Source organism: Mus caroli, unplaced genomic scaffold (genome assembly GCF_978045245.1).
Source record: "Mus caroli unplaced genomic scaffold, Mus_caroli_1 scaffold_10, whole genome shotgun sequence".
NCBI lineage: Eukaryota > Metazoa > Chordata > Mammalia > Rodentia > Muridae > Mus > Mus caroli.
In genome coordinates this window covers 30,467,501-30,484,730 of record NW_028227265.1, presented here as the reverse complement: position 1 = coordinate 30,484,730, position 17,230 = coordinate 30,467,501, and the positions used below count along the sequence as shown (strand labels likewise).

The 17,230-nt window shown below is 35.1% G+C and overlaps 1 protein-coding gene across 3 annotated transcripts in view; it reads right to left on the bottom strand.

Moving 5' to 3' along the window:
* Positions 1–1,150: 1,150 nt before the first annotated feature.
* Positions 1,151–17,230, bottom strand: part of Cdh8 (cadherin 8) — a 395,795-nt gene continuing 379,715 nt past the window's right edge. Inside the window, exons 11-13 of one of the 3 annotated variants that reach the window (XM_021169423.3) lie at positions 10,031–10,282; positions 7,183–7,365; positions 1,151–1,296 (exon numbers count right to left, since the gene is read on the bottom strand). In XM_021169423.3, the coding sequence (XP_021025082.1) occupies positions 1,250–1,296; positions 7,183–7,365; positions 10,031–10,282 (482 nt within the window). In that variant the 3' untranslated portion in view covers positions 1,151–1,249. Of the gene's footprint in view, positions 1,297–2,345; positions 7,366–10,030; positions 10,283–17,230 lie in introns of those variants that run through there. The other 2 variants (XM_021169422.3, XM_021169421.3) reach the window with 2 other exon arrangements.

Genomic DNA, 17,230 nt, shown 5'->3' with positions numbered 1-17,230 from the left:
CCTGCTACTCCCACTGCCATTGCCTGCCAACTAGCTGTTCCAGACCTATCATGCGTTCACCTGGAACTTTAAGCCAAGATGATTTGGCGGGAATCGGGTCCCTCCCCGTGCTTCATAACTGAGTGTCAGAAATAGTAAAATTGAACCTTGATCAGAATCACTGTCTTGGTTACATCTTTCTCTTGTCTGCCTAGCTCCCTATTCTCTTCCAGATTCCAAGGTGCCTTCCCAGACTAGAACCCAGATATGTGAGCCGCTGGCTGGACACAACAATCTATAACACTGGAATATTTTTTATGTGCTATTCTTTTTAAAAGGACCTTAAAAAATGTGTCACATGGAACTTTGAATATTTTGAAGCCCATTAAGATAGCTACTGACTCAACATTGATATTCAGAGCCCATAACCAGGTCCTATTCTGTTTCATGCACATTTTAAAAGTCACCGATTTGGTCAAGTAATGGTGTTCCTTCGAAACCTTAATCCCAACACTTTGGAGACAGAGGTAGGCAGATCTCTATGAGTTTTAGGCCGGCTTGTCTACAGAGCTAGTTCTAGGATGGTGCAGTCTCAGTGTCAATGCAGCCTATGGCAATATACTGTGCTTGAATTGGCAGGTTGTTGTATTCTTTCTCTGTGTTTTTGGATCCTCCTTCAGTAAAGACAAGTCTCCTGTTTCATCATATATCAGCTTCTGTACTAATTCATCTATTCATATGTCCATTCTTTGGGAAGCAATGGAAATATGTTAAACCTATATGGTTCACTTGTCACAGATACTGTATCTAGAGAAGACATCTCTTGTTAGGAAGGAATTTTCAAAGTTTATTCGGACAACCATTATTGATAGTGCTGACAATAAACGTTGATCATGGAGTTACACATCCAATTTTCAATCCTCACAAATCATCCATAGCTCCTGAACTTTAGATGTCGAATTAAAGAAAACCTAAAAAAAAAAATTAAAATTAAAATAAATAAATAAATAAAAACCTACCCAAGAGTCCAAGAGTCATATTCAAGAGAAACAAGGAGTTATCCATGCCAATGTTCATAATTGTTGTGTTCAATATTAGACAGTAACTGTTAAAATATTGCCCATATCCACACGGTCCCAGACACCTTTAAATATACAAGGGAGATGTGAAAGAACTAACATGTGCCTTTAGTGACCTCTCCTTTCCTTTTGAAGTCCTGGCTTATTTTTTTTTTTTTCTTTGAAGTCACTGCTGTCCATAGTCCCTTTCTTCAGGCAGCATTCTCTGGTATTCCTCTTAGGAAGCCTCTTCGGTAATCTGTGAATAATGATAGAGAAAGGCATTATCTACTTGGATAGCTAAGTGAAAGCTAGACCTGTATTCAAGATGTGAGTAAGATTGGGCCTGGTTAACTGAGATTGGAAGGATCATCTCACAGATACCCATGCCACCAGGAAATACTTTTCTGTTGAGCTGTTATTAGTTTAAAAAAAAAAAGTAGTGCATACAGACAAAGCACTGGTAATTTTCCAATGCCAGAAATGAACCAGGAAACTAGAGTTCAGTTCCATCTTTCTCATCAGATCTCTAAATTAATGATGGCAAATCCCTTAATAAATTTCTAAAAATCTTATTTTTTAATGTGGCTCACAGTGCATGCCAAAATTTAGGCACCTTAAGGGTGTTCTTTGAACATTTGACTTAAATTAACCCTTGAGTGTTCAAACATATTATTGATACTTTTAGGTGCTTTTTAAAAATAATTTATTCTCTGATATGATGAAAAATTCTATGGCTTTTTGGTACTCATTGCTTAATTTCCACCTTTAAAAAAAAGCAAAGTTCTTATGAGGTCTTCTTGTTTCACCATTTTGAGTTTCACTTTTTGTAGAGCAGTAGGGAATTTCTTTTCTCCATCTTACCATTTGAACCCTCATCATTTACATAGATCTAGGACTATTTAAGGGAAGTTAGGAACTCTGCTCAGATAGTCTTCACTAAACCCAGATTTGAATACTGTTTAAAGACAGACGAATAATGTTCCATTAATTGGTTTAAATATGCTCAATTAACCTCACTTTGCACACGGTAAAAACGTTGAAGAAACCATCACACTTTTGTAACATCCTATGTAGCTTAATTTCAAATTTGGTAGAGGTTCAAAAAGATCTAATAGATACATTTCTTATAGAAACAGTAGAAATTCTAATTCCATGTGCTCTGTGTGTCAAACCACACAGAAAATGATTAAAATAAATATCTCCTTTAATGATAGACAATGAAGACATCATAATTAATATAAACAAGAACAGCAATGATAGTAAACATTTTATTCATTTTTTGGTCATCTGAGCAACAAAGAAAGGGAGTTTGTTTAGCAAAGAAAACTGTGTTGGATAAAGAAATGTAAACATAGAGAAAATTATTTCCTACAAAATATATTCTACAATTATTATCTCCACAAAAATACAATGATACAAAAGCATCTAAATCCAGCTTCTTGGTGAGATGCATTTAATTTTAAGCCCAGGCTTTATAAGATGTTATTATGTTCAGAAACAAAAAGTCACATTTAAAAACCTTTACCACTAGGCAGATTGCTTTCAACTTCAAGGTTAGAGTCAGAGAAACAAATAACCATCATTTCAAGTATTTTTGTAGTATGTGAGACTGTAATATGAAAAATTATTATTGAAATGAGAACATATTAATATCAGTTATCCCAAGTAGCTTAAGCATGTGTGTATGCATATGCATTTTTGTGAATATATGTCTACATGGGCATATGTGTATATATGGATATTCATATGAATGCATGTGCATTCTTTTCTGTGTTGATGTTCATGTTTAAATTGTGCATTCATGCAGCTTTTATAGTGATGCCCACTGTTACCTTATCTCTTTGACTGACAGTGATGGGATTTCAGGCACGCTCAACCTTTCCAACAGTGCCAGTGATGGGATTTTTTGAAATCTTATTACTGGTTGCACTGCCTTGATCTCAGATGGAACTTTCAATCAAAAAGGCAATCAGAAGGTTATACATTCGTGAGATTCCCTGCAAAGCCAACGATCGCATAATACAACATGTTGCAAAGGACTACTTGCCTCCAGTCCTTATGTGGCTATAAAAAGTAATTGGCTACTTAGCTCTCAGCACCCGCTTTCCTTCTCCAAAATACAGATAGCTCAGCCCTCTGTGGATTCTCAGTGTGGAGCCGGCTGCTCCTGGGAGATTTCTATGTCTCATGCAGAGACTTGTCTTACTTTAAGCATATGATTAAGCAAACTCTCAAAGACACATTTGTCTCTTTCCGAGGATTCTTGCCTCACTGGGTATACTGATGCCTCCAAGTTTCCTTTCAGGTTATATATGCACATACACACTCACCAAGTTTTATTCTTTTGATGCAAAACATTTTAGCTGTAAAGTTTGTGTCATAGACAGCACAATTTGGGATGGGAAAGTCACCACATGAATATAATTCAACCATTTTATCATAAACCATTTTAAATATATATTGACTGCACTCATGGTGAGAATTTTATTAAAATTGCGTACTAATATTAGATGATATGTTTATGTGGATATTAAAAAATGGTTGATCAAATAATACAGAAGGTAGAGGCTGAATTGATCCCAAGTGGCCTACATGTATGCGTGGATGCCTTAAGTTCTCAAAAAAGAGCCTTACAGTAAAGTAAGCAGAAAGAGACTAATATTGTTTCATCTATCATTCGGCACAGAATTCTTGGTCAAAATTTAAAACTGACTTGTCCTTGGGACACACAAAGACTACAGACACAATAATGACTGTAGCATGTGGCAATATTATATAAGATAAGTAACCACTTGTGTGTATATGAAGATTCATCTGATGTGTCAATATTGAAAGAACAAAGTAATTGCATAAATAAAAAAACTTAATAAAGTTAAAATGCATTGCTTGTAGAGGGTTAAGGGAGGAGTCATTAAATCACAAAAATAAAACAATTTGGATCTTCATTGTCCTATTCTGAATGTGAGCGTTCTAGTAAGTTTGTTGGTAAATATGATAGCCTAATGGTTTGTATATGGGCCTTCTTGAGTATAATTAAATTCAGGGTAGCCTAAAACGTACTTCACATAGCAAACACATATTATCCCTACATAATTAAACATAGCACCACTTTATCCAGCATATCAAAACTTTAAATTGGCTTTGATGCACAAAATATGTGGATAGTAGTGGAAAGAAATGTGATTAATGGGGCACATGGATCCATGATGTCTTACTGGACAAAGTAAACTTTAAAGGTAGATTAGAAAACTGAAGCCTCTTTTCCATGAGCGTTACCATATGAACTCTCTTCTATTGATCATCCACACTGAGAATAAGAATAGTGTGGTATATCTGTTACAAATGTCTTGTACATTACTTCCCTTTAAAGTAAGAGAGATGAGTTTGAAGTGAAAATGGAAAATAAAAATTAATTCCACCTTGGTTTATAATGTGCAAGAGAGTTTTGATTTGGGTTTTTATTGCTAATATAAGTTATAGTAATAGTGTTTAAGATGGTTGCTAATCGATGTATATAAAAGTCACTATGTACTCTCCCTTCAACTTCATGAAAAGTGTTCAGTAGACACTGAGAGACACATAAATGAAGGATTGTGGTCAGGCAATAGTGAACAATGAGGAGGTGGGAAGCCACTGAATAGCTATTAAACTTTTAGCTGAATATCTAGTCTCTTTGATTCTGATATGGGGAAGACACCTTCCAGATATTGTTGCTTTCCATCTCTAAGCCAAATTTATGCTTTCCTAAAGTATCCACAAGCTACGGACTGAAGTAGCAGGTGAAAGGAGCCCATGGGTCTTATTCTAATGGATCGATCCTCTAAGGTCATGTCTGCAGTGTAGTTTAGGTTCTCTCTCCAGATCTTCAATCCCTTTATTTTGCCACATTTTGGACTTTCACCTATTTTTCCTATGCAGAATCCCCTTCTTGGTCTTTTATTCCCTCTTTTGTTATCTCCACCCAATCCTCTGAATTTAGGGACCCCCCCCCCAAAATACATTTGACTGTCATTTAGGTATGGCATTTACTTTTATGTGTCTGATGTTTTCTTGGTATGGGATCAATAGCAAACCATTTCTGTTCTCTGGCTCTTTATTATAATAAAGATGCTTAAAACTAAAAGTGACCCACAGTGAGATTTCATTGCACAGTTTAGAATTTTAGTTAGAGTCAATAGTTCTGCTCAGAAATCTTCATGTAGCTGGAAAAAAATGATGACAACAAAGGTATTTATAAAAATATATTTCACAAAGTAGGAAACAATACAGGAGTTTCTCTGAATACAACACATGGAGTAAATAAACAATATTGCATTAAAGCAAAGTAGAAAAGTAAAATGATCTGCATGTAATACTTGAGTTTTATCATACATTTTCTACTCCTACATGGCAGGTTTGCATTACAAATTAAATATGCTCACATCTTCTAGTGCTGATCTGCTTTTGTAGTCTAAGACATTCTGCGCATCACCATAACCAGGGACAGAAGTGTAAAAAAACAGAAGCAGTAAAATTATGTACAAATCAGTTTCTGCTCTAAATTATTTGGGAGAGGAAAATTTGAAGCATGTTTATTGGGTGGGGCATTATGTAAGTATCTAAAAGTCTAGAGTTTAAATATTCACAGGAATCAATATACTTCCAGATGTTTGTGCTTGTAGTAAAAACACCAAATACTAGGATTATGAAGAAAATAGAAAATAGTCCAAAAGATTCTCTGGGAAATGCTGTTCCTGTAATCACCAGTCACAATTACACTTTCTACTCTAAAGAGACTATTACCTCTCCCCTTGATAATATTGCCTGCCATACTTATCTCATCAAAATGTACATGTATTAAACATTCATTGTATAGATATTAATATAAAACAATCTAAAGGATTATTAATGGATATAATTTAGTTTTCCCCATATAATCCCTTAATCTATAGATTACCAACCTTAATAAATAAAAGCATTATTGGACATCAATAAAATATTTATTTTGAGGATTAAACAAATAAATTCACACGCTAGCAATAAAACCATCTGTCTCTGATGTGGTCCACTGTGGAATACTGTTTATCTCTGTGTCCTTGTGGAAGAAGATGAAGTGGAGGGAACGAAGAATCCTGCTTCTAGACACAGCCTGTTTGAATGGCATTTCTCTCCTCCCACCTTTGAGTTGGCAATCCCCACCCTGGAATGGATTACGAACATGTGAATATTTTAAGGCTCGACACAATATTTAAAGATGCTATTCAGTCTCTGTTGAGTGGGGCCAACAATTATGTACAACGTATGGTCACCGTACCATGTAATCTAGGAGGCCTCCCCAATCTCCATAAAGTCATAACGTACAGCAGACCAAAGTATTGCTTTATCATTTGTGACGGGATCCTTATTGGTGAAGGGAAATAAAAACCATTTGCACTCATAAGAATCCTTACAGAAGACACATATCAGCAGCAGAGTCCTTGCAAGTCCATTTTTTTCTAATAAAGCACCTTTTAATTTTGTTTTTGTTTTTGATTTTTCTCCTCTTAAACAACTCTCTAAGGATTAGCTAGGATCCCAATCTCTGACTGTGGCCGTCAGGTTAATATCAAATATCCAAAGACTTCTAGACACTCCACATACTTAATTCACACTCCACAAGATTTATCACCTCCTAACATATACTTTTTATTTTTATTATTTTTTTGGTTCAACATTAAAATGTGGTTGAGTTTATAGATGATTGGTGCTAAACTTGCCTCTAAAACAAATAGCCACATTTGTTGCATCTAAGGGGAGTGACCCTAGAATATTACAGAATGCTCAGTGCCATTGATTATTTATATGATCCACTGTCAAGTTTCTTTGTCACTTTCACCAACAGAGTAGAGTTCGCCCAGTCTCTTAAAGCGGGGACCCCAGTCACTGAGGTAGTCAAAATTCTGGTCTGAGTCTGATGTGGTGGACTCCAAGGAGCTGAGGGAGCCAGCCACAGACCCTCGGCCTTCATAGCCATAAATCTGTATGGAGTCATATGGTGGGGCCGTGGGGTCATTATCTGCCTCATGCAGCCTTACATTTATAAATTCATCGACATCAACACCATTTGGAACTGGAGCAAGCCCTTGCCTTGGCATAAACTGCAAATCTGGTTTAATATCCTTACGGGGTAAAAATCCATTAATTCCATCTGGGTTTTGCAAAGTTGCAATGTCAAAAGCCTCTGTGTCCTCCTCCCCTCCTCCTTCGTCGTCGTAGCGAATGATGTTTTCTCGAACATCTTCGTCATCTTTGATAATAAGTGGTTCATTTTTGTGCCTCCTCAGGGTAACAAACAGAACCACAATGACTGGAAGAGAAAGAGCAGATCACAATCAGTCAACAAGCAAAACATGCCATGATCAAAGCAGAAGAGATGATAGGGGAGAGGAGAGCTTTTAAAAGACTGTATTTATGACTTCTGCCGTCTTACATCCTGAGTGTGGTGCTTTAGAGTACTGGTTCTCAACCTTCTTACTGCTTTAACGCTTTAATACTGAAGGGGCTCTAAAGGGTGAGCATGGCAAACAGAGACCATGCACTGCAAACACAGGCCTGAGCAAGGCAAACATTGTAGACAGGTTTTGTCCTTTAACCCTTTTCCATCTTCCTTGCTAAAAAAACAAAACAACAACAAAAAAAAAACCTTTATGTTCAGTAAGCTACCCTCCAAGGTCTATTCCACCATTTGCCCACTGACTCATTCTTCTTTTTTTTTTTTTTTTTACATTTTAAAATTTTTTTATTAGGCAATTTTCTTTATTTACATTTTATCCCCTTTCCTCATTTCCCCTCTGAAAGCCACCCTATCCCATCCCCCTGCTCACTAACCTACCCACTCCCAACTCCCTGTCCTGGCATCCCCCACACTAGGACAAAGAGCCTTCACAGGACCGAGAGCCTCTCCTACCATTGATGTCCCACTAGGCCATCCTCTACTACATATGCAGCTGGAGCCTTGAGTCCCTCCATATGTATTGCTGGTTTAGTCCCTGGAAGCTCTGGGGGTGCTGATTGGTTCACATTGTTGTTCCTCCTATGGGGTTGCAAACCCCTTCAGTTCCTTGGGTCCTATCTCTAGTTCCTCAATTGGGGACCTTGTACTCAGTCCAATGGTTGGCTGAGAGCATCCACCTCTGAAATTGCCACTGACTCATTCTTGAGACAAAACAATGATGTCCAAAGTTTTTTTTTTTTTTTAAGTCATTATTTGCCTAGCATATTCAATAAGGATTTACCTACCCACCCTAGCATAGACTCCTCATTTTACCCCTTAAAAACTCACTCCTGTAGAAACACTCTCTTTTGCTTTCTTGCTTGTGCTTGCTTGGGGTTGTTGTTGACTTTGCAGCCCACCAACTTGCCCCTCTCTTATAATCGACTCCATGCTAAAAATTTGGTGACTGGGTACGTCCAATTCTAAGATGGCTGACCCCTCAGCCATTTCGTGTAAATATAGTTCCTTATGTTATGTAATATATAGTTCCTTATGTTATGGTGACTCCCCAACCATGAGAGTGTTTTCATTGCTACTACATAACTATAATTTTAATATTATTATGAATCATAATGTACATATCTGTGTTTTCCAATGGTCATAGGAGTCTCCAGTTACAAAGCTATTCAAAGCCTGGAGGGATTCCTACCCATGGGTTGAGAACTACTGGTTTAGGTGTTCAGTCATGCTGACACCCAGCCTTTTGAACTCTTTAATAGCAAATTAGCTTAAACAGTTATCTGGATGATAAAAACTAAATTTTTGTACAGATCACTCAAAATCATTTTCATTTAATAAACATTTGTTGTTGTGATGTAAAATGCACATCAACTGGAATCAGCTCTAAGGTAAGCCCTACAAAAGAGAAAATAGCATCCGCAGCATGATTAACACATTAAATACATTGTGCGAGCTATTCAGTTTCCTTGGTTTCTATCTAGATTGCTTCCATCTAATGAGTATGGTACTTGAAGAATTCTTTTTGTAGTGGTGTGGCTGCTGGTAGCAACAACAAAACCCAGGACATTCTGAAACTTGTGGGTCCTCAATCACTAAGCTATGGCCACAGCATATGACGTAGTAAGATGTTTTCAACTCAAAGTGATAGATTATATAAATTGTTACACAATTAAAATATCATATTGAATGGCAGCTGGAACTACTCTCTCTAGAAAGATTGCTCTGACTTAGAGCAAGATAACTGACTGCTACCCAAGAAGTTTATCATTCAAATGAATCATGAACTGATATAATTGGTAAAGCATTTTAATTTCCAAGAAAAAGAGAAGACTAAGACATATATTCTCTCTTTGATATTTTCTTGGAAGTAAAATCACTGCTTATGTGCGTCTAGGCCACTTACCATGTGACCTAGGGTAGTCTTGAACCCCAGATCCTTCTCTTTCTCCCAAGTGCTAGACTACAGAGATGCTTTTACTATGTTCTGGCTTAGTCTTGTTTTACAATGAGCATTTTAAATAGGAAAGTAATAAAACTTACCTCTTAATTTGAATTCTTTATTTTCATTTTACTTTAGTATTAACTAAAATATCTATAAGATGATTTTAAGAATATATATATATATATATATATACACTTAATTGTTCTCTTTATATCTTACTAAACTCTGAGATCTGATAAAGCAATGACCCAGTCCAAGTGTTATTTATATTCAATAATAATTGAACACAGAAACATTACATCTTGCATTAAATTTGTGTGCAACTTGTTATTTGGCGGCCGTCTTTTGTAATAGGTGTTGGGATGAATGTAGAGTCTCATTCCCTATCTCCTTGTCATTTATTTGTACTCTCCTTGGTGATGGGTTTGAAAAAGGCACCTGAAATCCTGTCAACGTGGACAGAGTTTGCATAACCCTTTCTCACTTTATCTTAATGTTGGTTACATCCAGGTTAGATTTTACTATTCTTATTTATAGACACTTATGGCAGTAGGCTATGAAGGTTGTGCTACTCACCGAGCAGCAAAATGATGCATGCTAATATAGCAATTAAGGCGCCCATACTGAGTCCAATAGGAAGGACATAAGCTTCAACATTACACGACTGGACCACGCCATCATTGCTACAGCCACAGACTCGGATGGTCAAGGTACTGGTGCTACTCAGAGGGGGGTTCCCGCTGTCACTGATCACTATAGGTAGAAGGTAGACTTCTTGCTTCTGGCGGTTGAATCCATTATGTTTTGCCAGAATGCTCAGGGAATTATCTAGAAAAATTGAAAATGACAATTATTTGCATCATTTCAAAATGTATACCCAAATAATACTTGTTGTTCTAGTCCACACATGTGAACCTTAAACTCCTTCCAAATACAAAGGGATAAACAAAGATCCTTCACTTCCTCTTCCAACTTGTATCAATTAACAGGAACCAAAATATACACAGCAAAAGAGGTTATATGAAAAGGGGAGGAGAATAAGATTTTGAGGTCTTAAATTTCCTTTTAAATGCAAAACAGATTTGATTAAAATAATCTTCAAAAGTCTTTGCAGAATGCACAATGGTTTCCCATAAATCCATGTTTAAGTTTATAATGTAATCACAGGAGCTAACTAGAGAGAACACTCCCTTATAAACAATATCTATTTGAGATATTCTGTATTGAAAGACAAACTAGATGAAGACATGAATATTAAAAGCTAAGTTTATTGTAAAAAGGTCAGAATTTCCCAAAGCATTTATCTTGAGATTACAGAAAACAAATTGCTGCAATTGGAAGAGATAGATCATAAATTTTAAATGTCTATAGACTCCTTTATGTATAGATTATGTATGGGCAAGAGAATGAGATGTAGAAGAACAAATTCCATTTTGCATTAGTTATACAGAAATTAGCATTGAGTATGCAAAGCCATATCTATGGACACTGAAGTAATATATGGTGCTGTGATTTCAGCCTAAAGTAAAATTAGTCCATGACAAGTGACTGCTCCCACACTGGCCTTATAGTTGTTATTATTTCATCCTACTTTAGCCATTCATCATGCGCAGGACAATAACAGTCACATTCTGCATATTTTAATCTCTCTTTTAATTTTAATCAATAAAAGACACATGAATACTCAAAATCAGAACCCTGATTTTCTCACAATAGTATTTCAGGCGAAAAAAAGGTACTTACGGGGCTGATATTATTTGGCAAATGTTATTATTACAATGGGAAAAAACTTCAATATCAACAAACTCACAGACATCAGAATACTGGGTTAAGTCATTATTGTCACTAAACGATATCATCTATAATTTCAAAGCAGTCTAATTTCTGGTGATCAGTGTCCTACTGATTTCCAAAACATTCAAATAAGTGGACAAATATTCTACTCAAATGACTTATTATGTTGAATCCTGCCATATAATAACCTTATTAGAATTTTGAAGAAAATACAAATCATCCTTCCAAATAGATGCATAATTACATGTAATTTACATGGTTTAAGATATAAACAGGCTTATACTGCGTTAATAGTAAGTAGTCAAACAGAAAAGGCACTCTGATTTAATTATTTTTTTCAGAACCTCTTTTGGTTGTGCCTCATTATTTAGCAATTTGCACCACAAAAATAAGGTTTTCTACTAGAGTGAAGCATCAATATACAAAATGACCCAGTAACATTTTTCCATGACATAGAAGGGCAACCTCACCTCAACATAGATATAGAATCCTTGGTTGTGTTACATCTTTAGAAAGTCATGACAAATGTGCATATAAATTAATTATCACAGGGAATATTTTTTGGATTGCTTTGTGTCCTTTAGCTCAAAAAAATAAGATCAAAATTTTTTTTTCATGAAACAGAACTAATACTACTATAATGACGCTTTTTCTTTTGGTGACTGACATTGTATATATGAGAAAGTATTGCTGTATATTCTCTCTTTTAAGAAATCTACAGTGATAATTTAGAAATTACAGCAGGATTATTACTTGTTAAAGAACAAAGTGGCGACTCTGTAAAACACTGGAGACGCTAATACTACACTCTTACTTGCATTTCTATATTAATCATCAATTGTACATTAGTGTTGCTTTTTCCACATGCATGAAATTATTGCATAAAAGAAGTACTTGAGTCATTCTACTTGGTTCTTACCTATCAGCCCCAGGCAACATCAATTCACTCCTTTTTAAAATAAAATTTATTTGCATCTATTATTGATTTAAGTAAGTTTATATTTAGTGAACTAAATGAAATCATCATTATGGAATATATTAAATCTATAAAAGAATAGTTTCATGCACTTAAAGATAATGAACCCATACATGCACCATAAATATACATTTCAAAATTTCTTGTAGTTTTTTTTTTCTTATAAATATATGTTGGGATTTTATTTTATTAAGATTTTAACTCTAACCCTATAATTCTCTCTTATGAGGGGTACATCAAACATATATACATTTTAAAATTAAAGGATATATTGGATAGTGTTAACTGTCTAGCTTACACTATCCTATGGAATTGACTTGTTCCCAATGACAATTAATTTCCTCCATGTTAATTAGAGTCTAAGCTCTCCTTTGTTCAATGATCCTGGATAGTCTCTCACAAAACAAGTACATGGGCTCATATCCCTTCAGGAATCTGCATTTTATTGTATTTCAACCAACTTATTTTTTTCAATCTTCCATCACTGGTATCTTCTCTAAGTACAAACATATCATAAAAAGCCTTCTTAGAATGGGGAACAAATACCCATGGAAGGAGTTACAGAGACAAAGGTCAGAGCTGAGACTGAAGGTAGGACCATCCAGAGACTGTCCCACCTGGGGATCCATCCCATATACAACCACCAAACCCAGACACTATTGCATTTGCCAGCAACATTTTGCCAACAAGCCCCTGATATAGCTCTCACTTGTGAGGTTATGCCAGTGACTGCCAAATACAGAAGTGGATGCTCACAGTCATCTATTGGATAGGACACAGGGCCCCTAATGAAGGAGCTAGAGAAAGTACCTTAGGAGCTAAAGGGGTCTGCAACCCTATAGGAAGATCAACAATATGAACTAACCAGTACCCCCCAGAGCTCATGTCTCTAGTTGCATATGTAGCAGAGGATGGCCAAGTTGGTCATCAATGGGAGGAGAGGCCCTTGGTCTTGTGAAGATCATATGCCCCAGTACAGGGTAATGCCAGTGGGTGGATTGGGGAACAGGGCAGGGGGAGGGTATAGGGGACTTTTGAAATTTGAAGCATTTGAAATGTAAATGAAGAAAATACCTAATTAAAAAAAAGCCTTGATCTGTCTCAGAGCTTTTTCTTCGACCATATGCTTCTATATGAAACTATGCTATTATTGTCTATTTGCAGTTCTTTGACAAATATAGAATGTAGAATGCAAGCCTCCAAGAGTGTTTTTTTTAATAACTTTGGTAAAATTTATGAAAGCTGCAATATATTTTATATAATATAAAAGAATTTGGAGAGCCTTAATAACGTTGAATCTATTAGTCTTTCCAAAGTCTTGACTCATCTTTTTTATTATTATATTATATATGAACAAAGTATTTTAATTTCAAGTACCACCCTATCATTTGTTTTATTATTGTGACTATATATTCATTATTGCTAATGTAAATATGTGTAGGTTTAGTTAAATTGTGAAATTATATTTCAGTAAACTTGCTGTTAAATAAAATGTAACTAATTTGTCAATTGCTTTTATTTTCAATAAATTAAAATTGTTCCTATTTAGTTTTCAAAATATGCAGGCTTATTTTTTTAGAGCATTCTATGCAATATGAAAGCAGAAGAAGCTCCTATTGATGCCCACAAGGATTATAAATATTGGAAGTCCTAGGGGATGTTTCAGAAAAAACCATGTGACCGAAGAAATATGTATTGAAAAATATGTGAACAAGTAAACATCATAGTCAAAACACTGGAAAAATAAGAAAACTTTAAAAATATTGGGAATCTCACAGGACACTCAAGGAAATGGTTGGATAAGTAACAGTGGAATTTTCATACAAATAATGAATTTTTAAATTTCCCAAACAATAATTTTATCTAGTAATCCAGTAAAGCTATCTTCAAAATCTTCTATGTGTATGTGTGTCTGTGTGTATATGTGAGATAGAACAATATACAACAATGTGATTTAAATAATACAAATTTAATGTGTTTTGGAATAGATCACATGGAAAATAACTACAAAAATTTAGTGGAATATTCCAATATTCCACCTTCAATAATATACAAAGTAAAGTAGAAAAGTTGAGTAATGATAAAATATCGAACCTTTCCCACCAGAAGCCCAGAGATCTTCCACTTGACAACTGAAGATTAAAATTTCACTCAAGTACACTGTAAACATTCGACATTGAAAAATGTATAAATCACAAACTAAATGTGAGAGTAAAGAAATGATGTAGCAAAGGTACTTTAAGCATTTCAAATTATGTTTCCACCAAATAACATCAGAAATCAGTGAGAGAAAGTAACTAAGATATTTTTTAAAATGCGTGGAAGTTAAATACTACAGAACTCAATATCCAACTAGTCAAGGAAAATTTTACTAGAGATTTAGAAAATAAGATACATGAATATATGTATATAGCATTTATATATTTTTTCATAAATGGATATTCAGCACAGAAAATTTTATAGGCTGCAACTCAAAGTATGAAGGTAAAATTCAAACTATTTGATCATATTAAGAAACAAAGATTTCAAAGTAAAAGATTAATTCTTGTCTCTAAGACATCTAGAAAAGAAGGGCAAGCCAAACAAAAATCTTCTTTAAGAAATAGAGAATATTATGGGCCCAGGAACTTGTAGAATCCACCTCCAGTAGAAAGACAAATGTACCAAGTAGAGGGATGGGTTGCCATCCCACACTCCAAACTCTAATTCCAAATTATTCCTGTCAAAAAGAACTGTGGAGACAAAAATGCAGAAGAGACTGAGGGAAAGGATGTCCAATGATCAGCGCAAATTGGGAACCATCACAAGGGGATGCTCCAAGTCCTGACACTATTATTGATGCTATGATGTATTTACAGACAGGAACCTAGCTACCTTCCTAGTGGTCCAACAAACAGCTGGCTAAGAGGCAAATAATTCCACCCAACCAATGGACAGAAGCCAGGGTTCTGTGGTTGAATTAGGGAAAGGTTGGAAGAAACTAAGGAGGAGGGTGACACCATAGGAAGACCAGCAGTCTCAATTAACTTGGATCCCTGAGATCTCTCAGACACTGAGCCACCAACCAGACAGCATACATGAGCTGGTCTGAGGCCCCTGACACATATACAGCAGAGGACTGCCTGATCTGGCCTCAAGGAGAGAAGACATACCTAACCTAACTTGAGGCCTGGCAGGGTGAGGAGGGGTGTGGTGTGGGGTCATCCTCTTGGAGATGGAGGAAGAGGAATGGGATGAGGAACTGTTTGGAGAGCAGAACAAAATGGTGATAACTGGACTGTTTTAAAAAAAAAAGATTAAAGATGAAGTAGAGGCTAAAAACCAAATTTCTTCCCATTCATTAAGTTCTCTAAAGATCAAAATATCATTTATTTTTCACGTGTTATTGCTACAAGTTAATTTTTATTTATTTTATATTAGCCAAATCCCTGAGAGTAGTATGAGTACAAGAAGGTACATTTGACCTTTGGACCTTGTTCTGGTTTTAAGTTGAAAAGACTTATGACTTAAAGTGCACATGAACATGGTTGATGGTATTTATTAGAAGATAGTTTTGTTGTTGTTGAGTGATAAATTTGATTTTCTAGTTCTCTTTAATTTCTTATATACTGTGTTTTATTTTTTTTTTTTTTTAGTAATTTAAAGGTAATGGCATAAAGGAACGCCCATTCTATTTGCTTAAAAGTCAGGTTTAATTTTACTATGGAATTACTGGAAACTTTGTTCTTTCCCTTGGTTCCCTTGCATTTCCATATTGTATAAGTTTATGGTTTCTTTATCTTAACCTGCTCTCTCTTGTTTTGACTTCTTCTATTGTATTTTTTTGTCCTTTATCTCATATTTATTTGAGGAGGACAATTGTTATAATATTATAATATGTCCTGGTACTGACTTATTAGAGGAATCACATGAGACAGAAATATACCAACTGAAATTAACATTCTTGCACCATAAATAAATAAATAATTATAAATATTTTAACCTTAATATTCATAATTTTATTTTTCATAATTTCTTATAGCACCAATCCCATTGTTTAGGCTATTATATTTGCAATGACTTTAGCTTCAATAAACTGAATATTGAATCATTATAAATGAGATCTATTCTTAGATAGTAAAAAAGACCCCCAGAACTCGCAGGAACCGGACCACCAACCAAAGAATACGGAGGGACCCATGGCTCTGGCCACATATGTTGCAGAGGATGACCTTGTTGGACATTAGTGGGAGGAGAAGCCCTTAGGTCTAAGGATGTTTGATGCCCCAGTGTAGGAGAATGCCACGAAGGGAGGAAGGGAGCGGGTGGGTAGGTGGGGGAACACCCTCATAGAAGCAGGAGGAGGGAGGATGGGATAGGGTGTTTTCAAAAGAGGAGACCAGGAAAGGGGAAAACATTTGAAATGTAAGTAAGGAAAATATCCAATAAAAAAAGAGAGAACAAAAAAAGAATCAAATCCTAAAAAAATAAAACAAAACAAACAAACAAAAGCATCTGATAGGAAAATCAGTTAGTCTATCCATCAGTGAATTTCGGTTACTTATTAAAAACAAAACCAATTAACATATGATTCTGGGACTATCATATTAATAAAAAATAAATGTTATAATATCTCTTAATATATGTGACTATAATATATTAATAAAGATAAAATAATATAGATTGATAGCCATAAGAATATCTATATTTTGTATAAATATATAGACTATATATATCTTTCTTGGTATATAAACATCTTAATGTAGCTACAGATATAAATGAAGGGAGACCTTATATCTAAGATTTTTTTCTCATATATTATTCAATGCTCTGGGCCATGTGTGACCTTCCTTTTCTATACTTCCTCTGTCCTGCTATGTTCTGATCCAAGTTTCTTCCCTTCCTTTATCTGAAATTTTAGATTATTATTTTGACAGATATTTTCTCTACCTCTCCTTTTCCATAGCTTAAATTGTGAATAATGTATGTTTTATCTTTTGTCTATGTTTAAATGTTATTCATTTTTT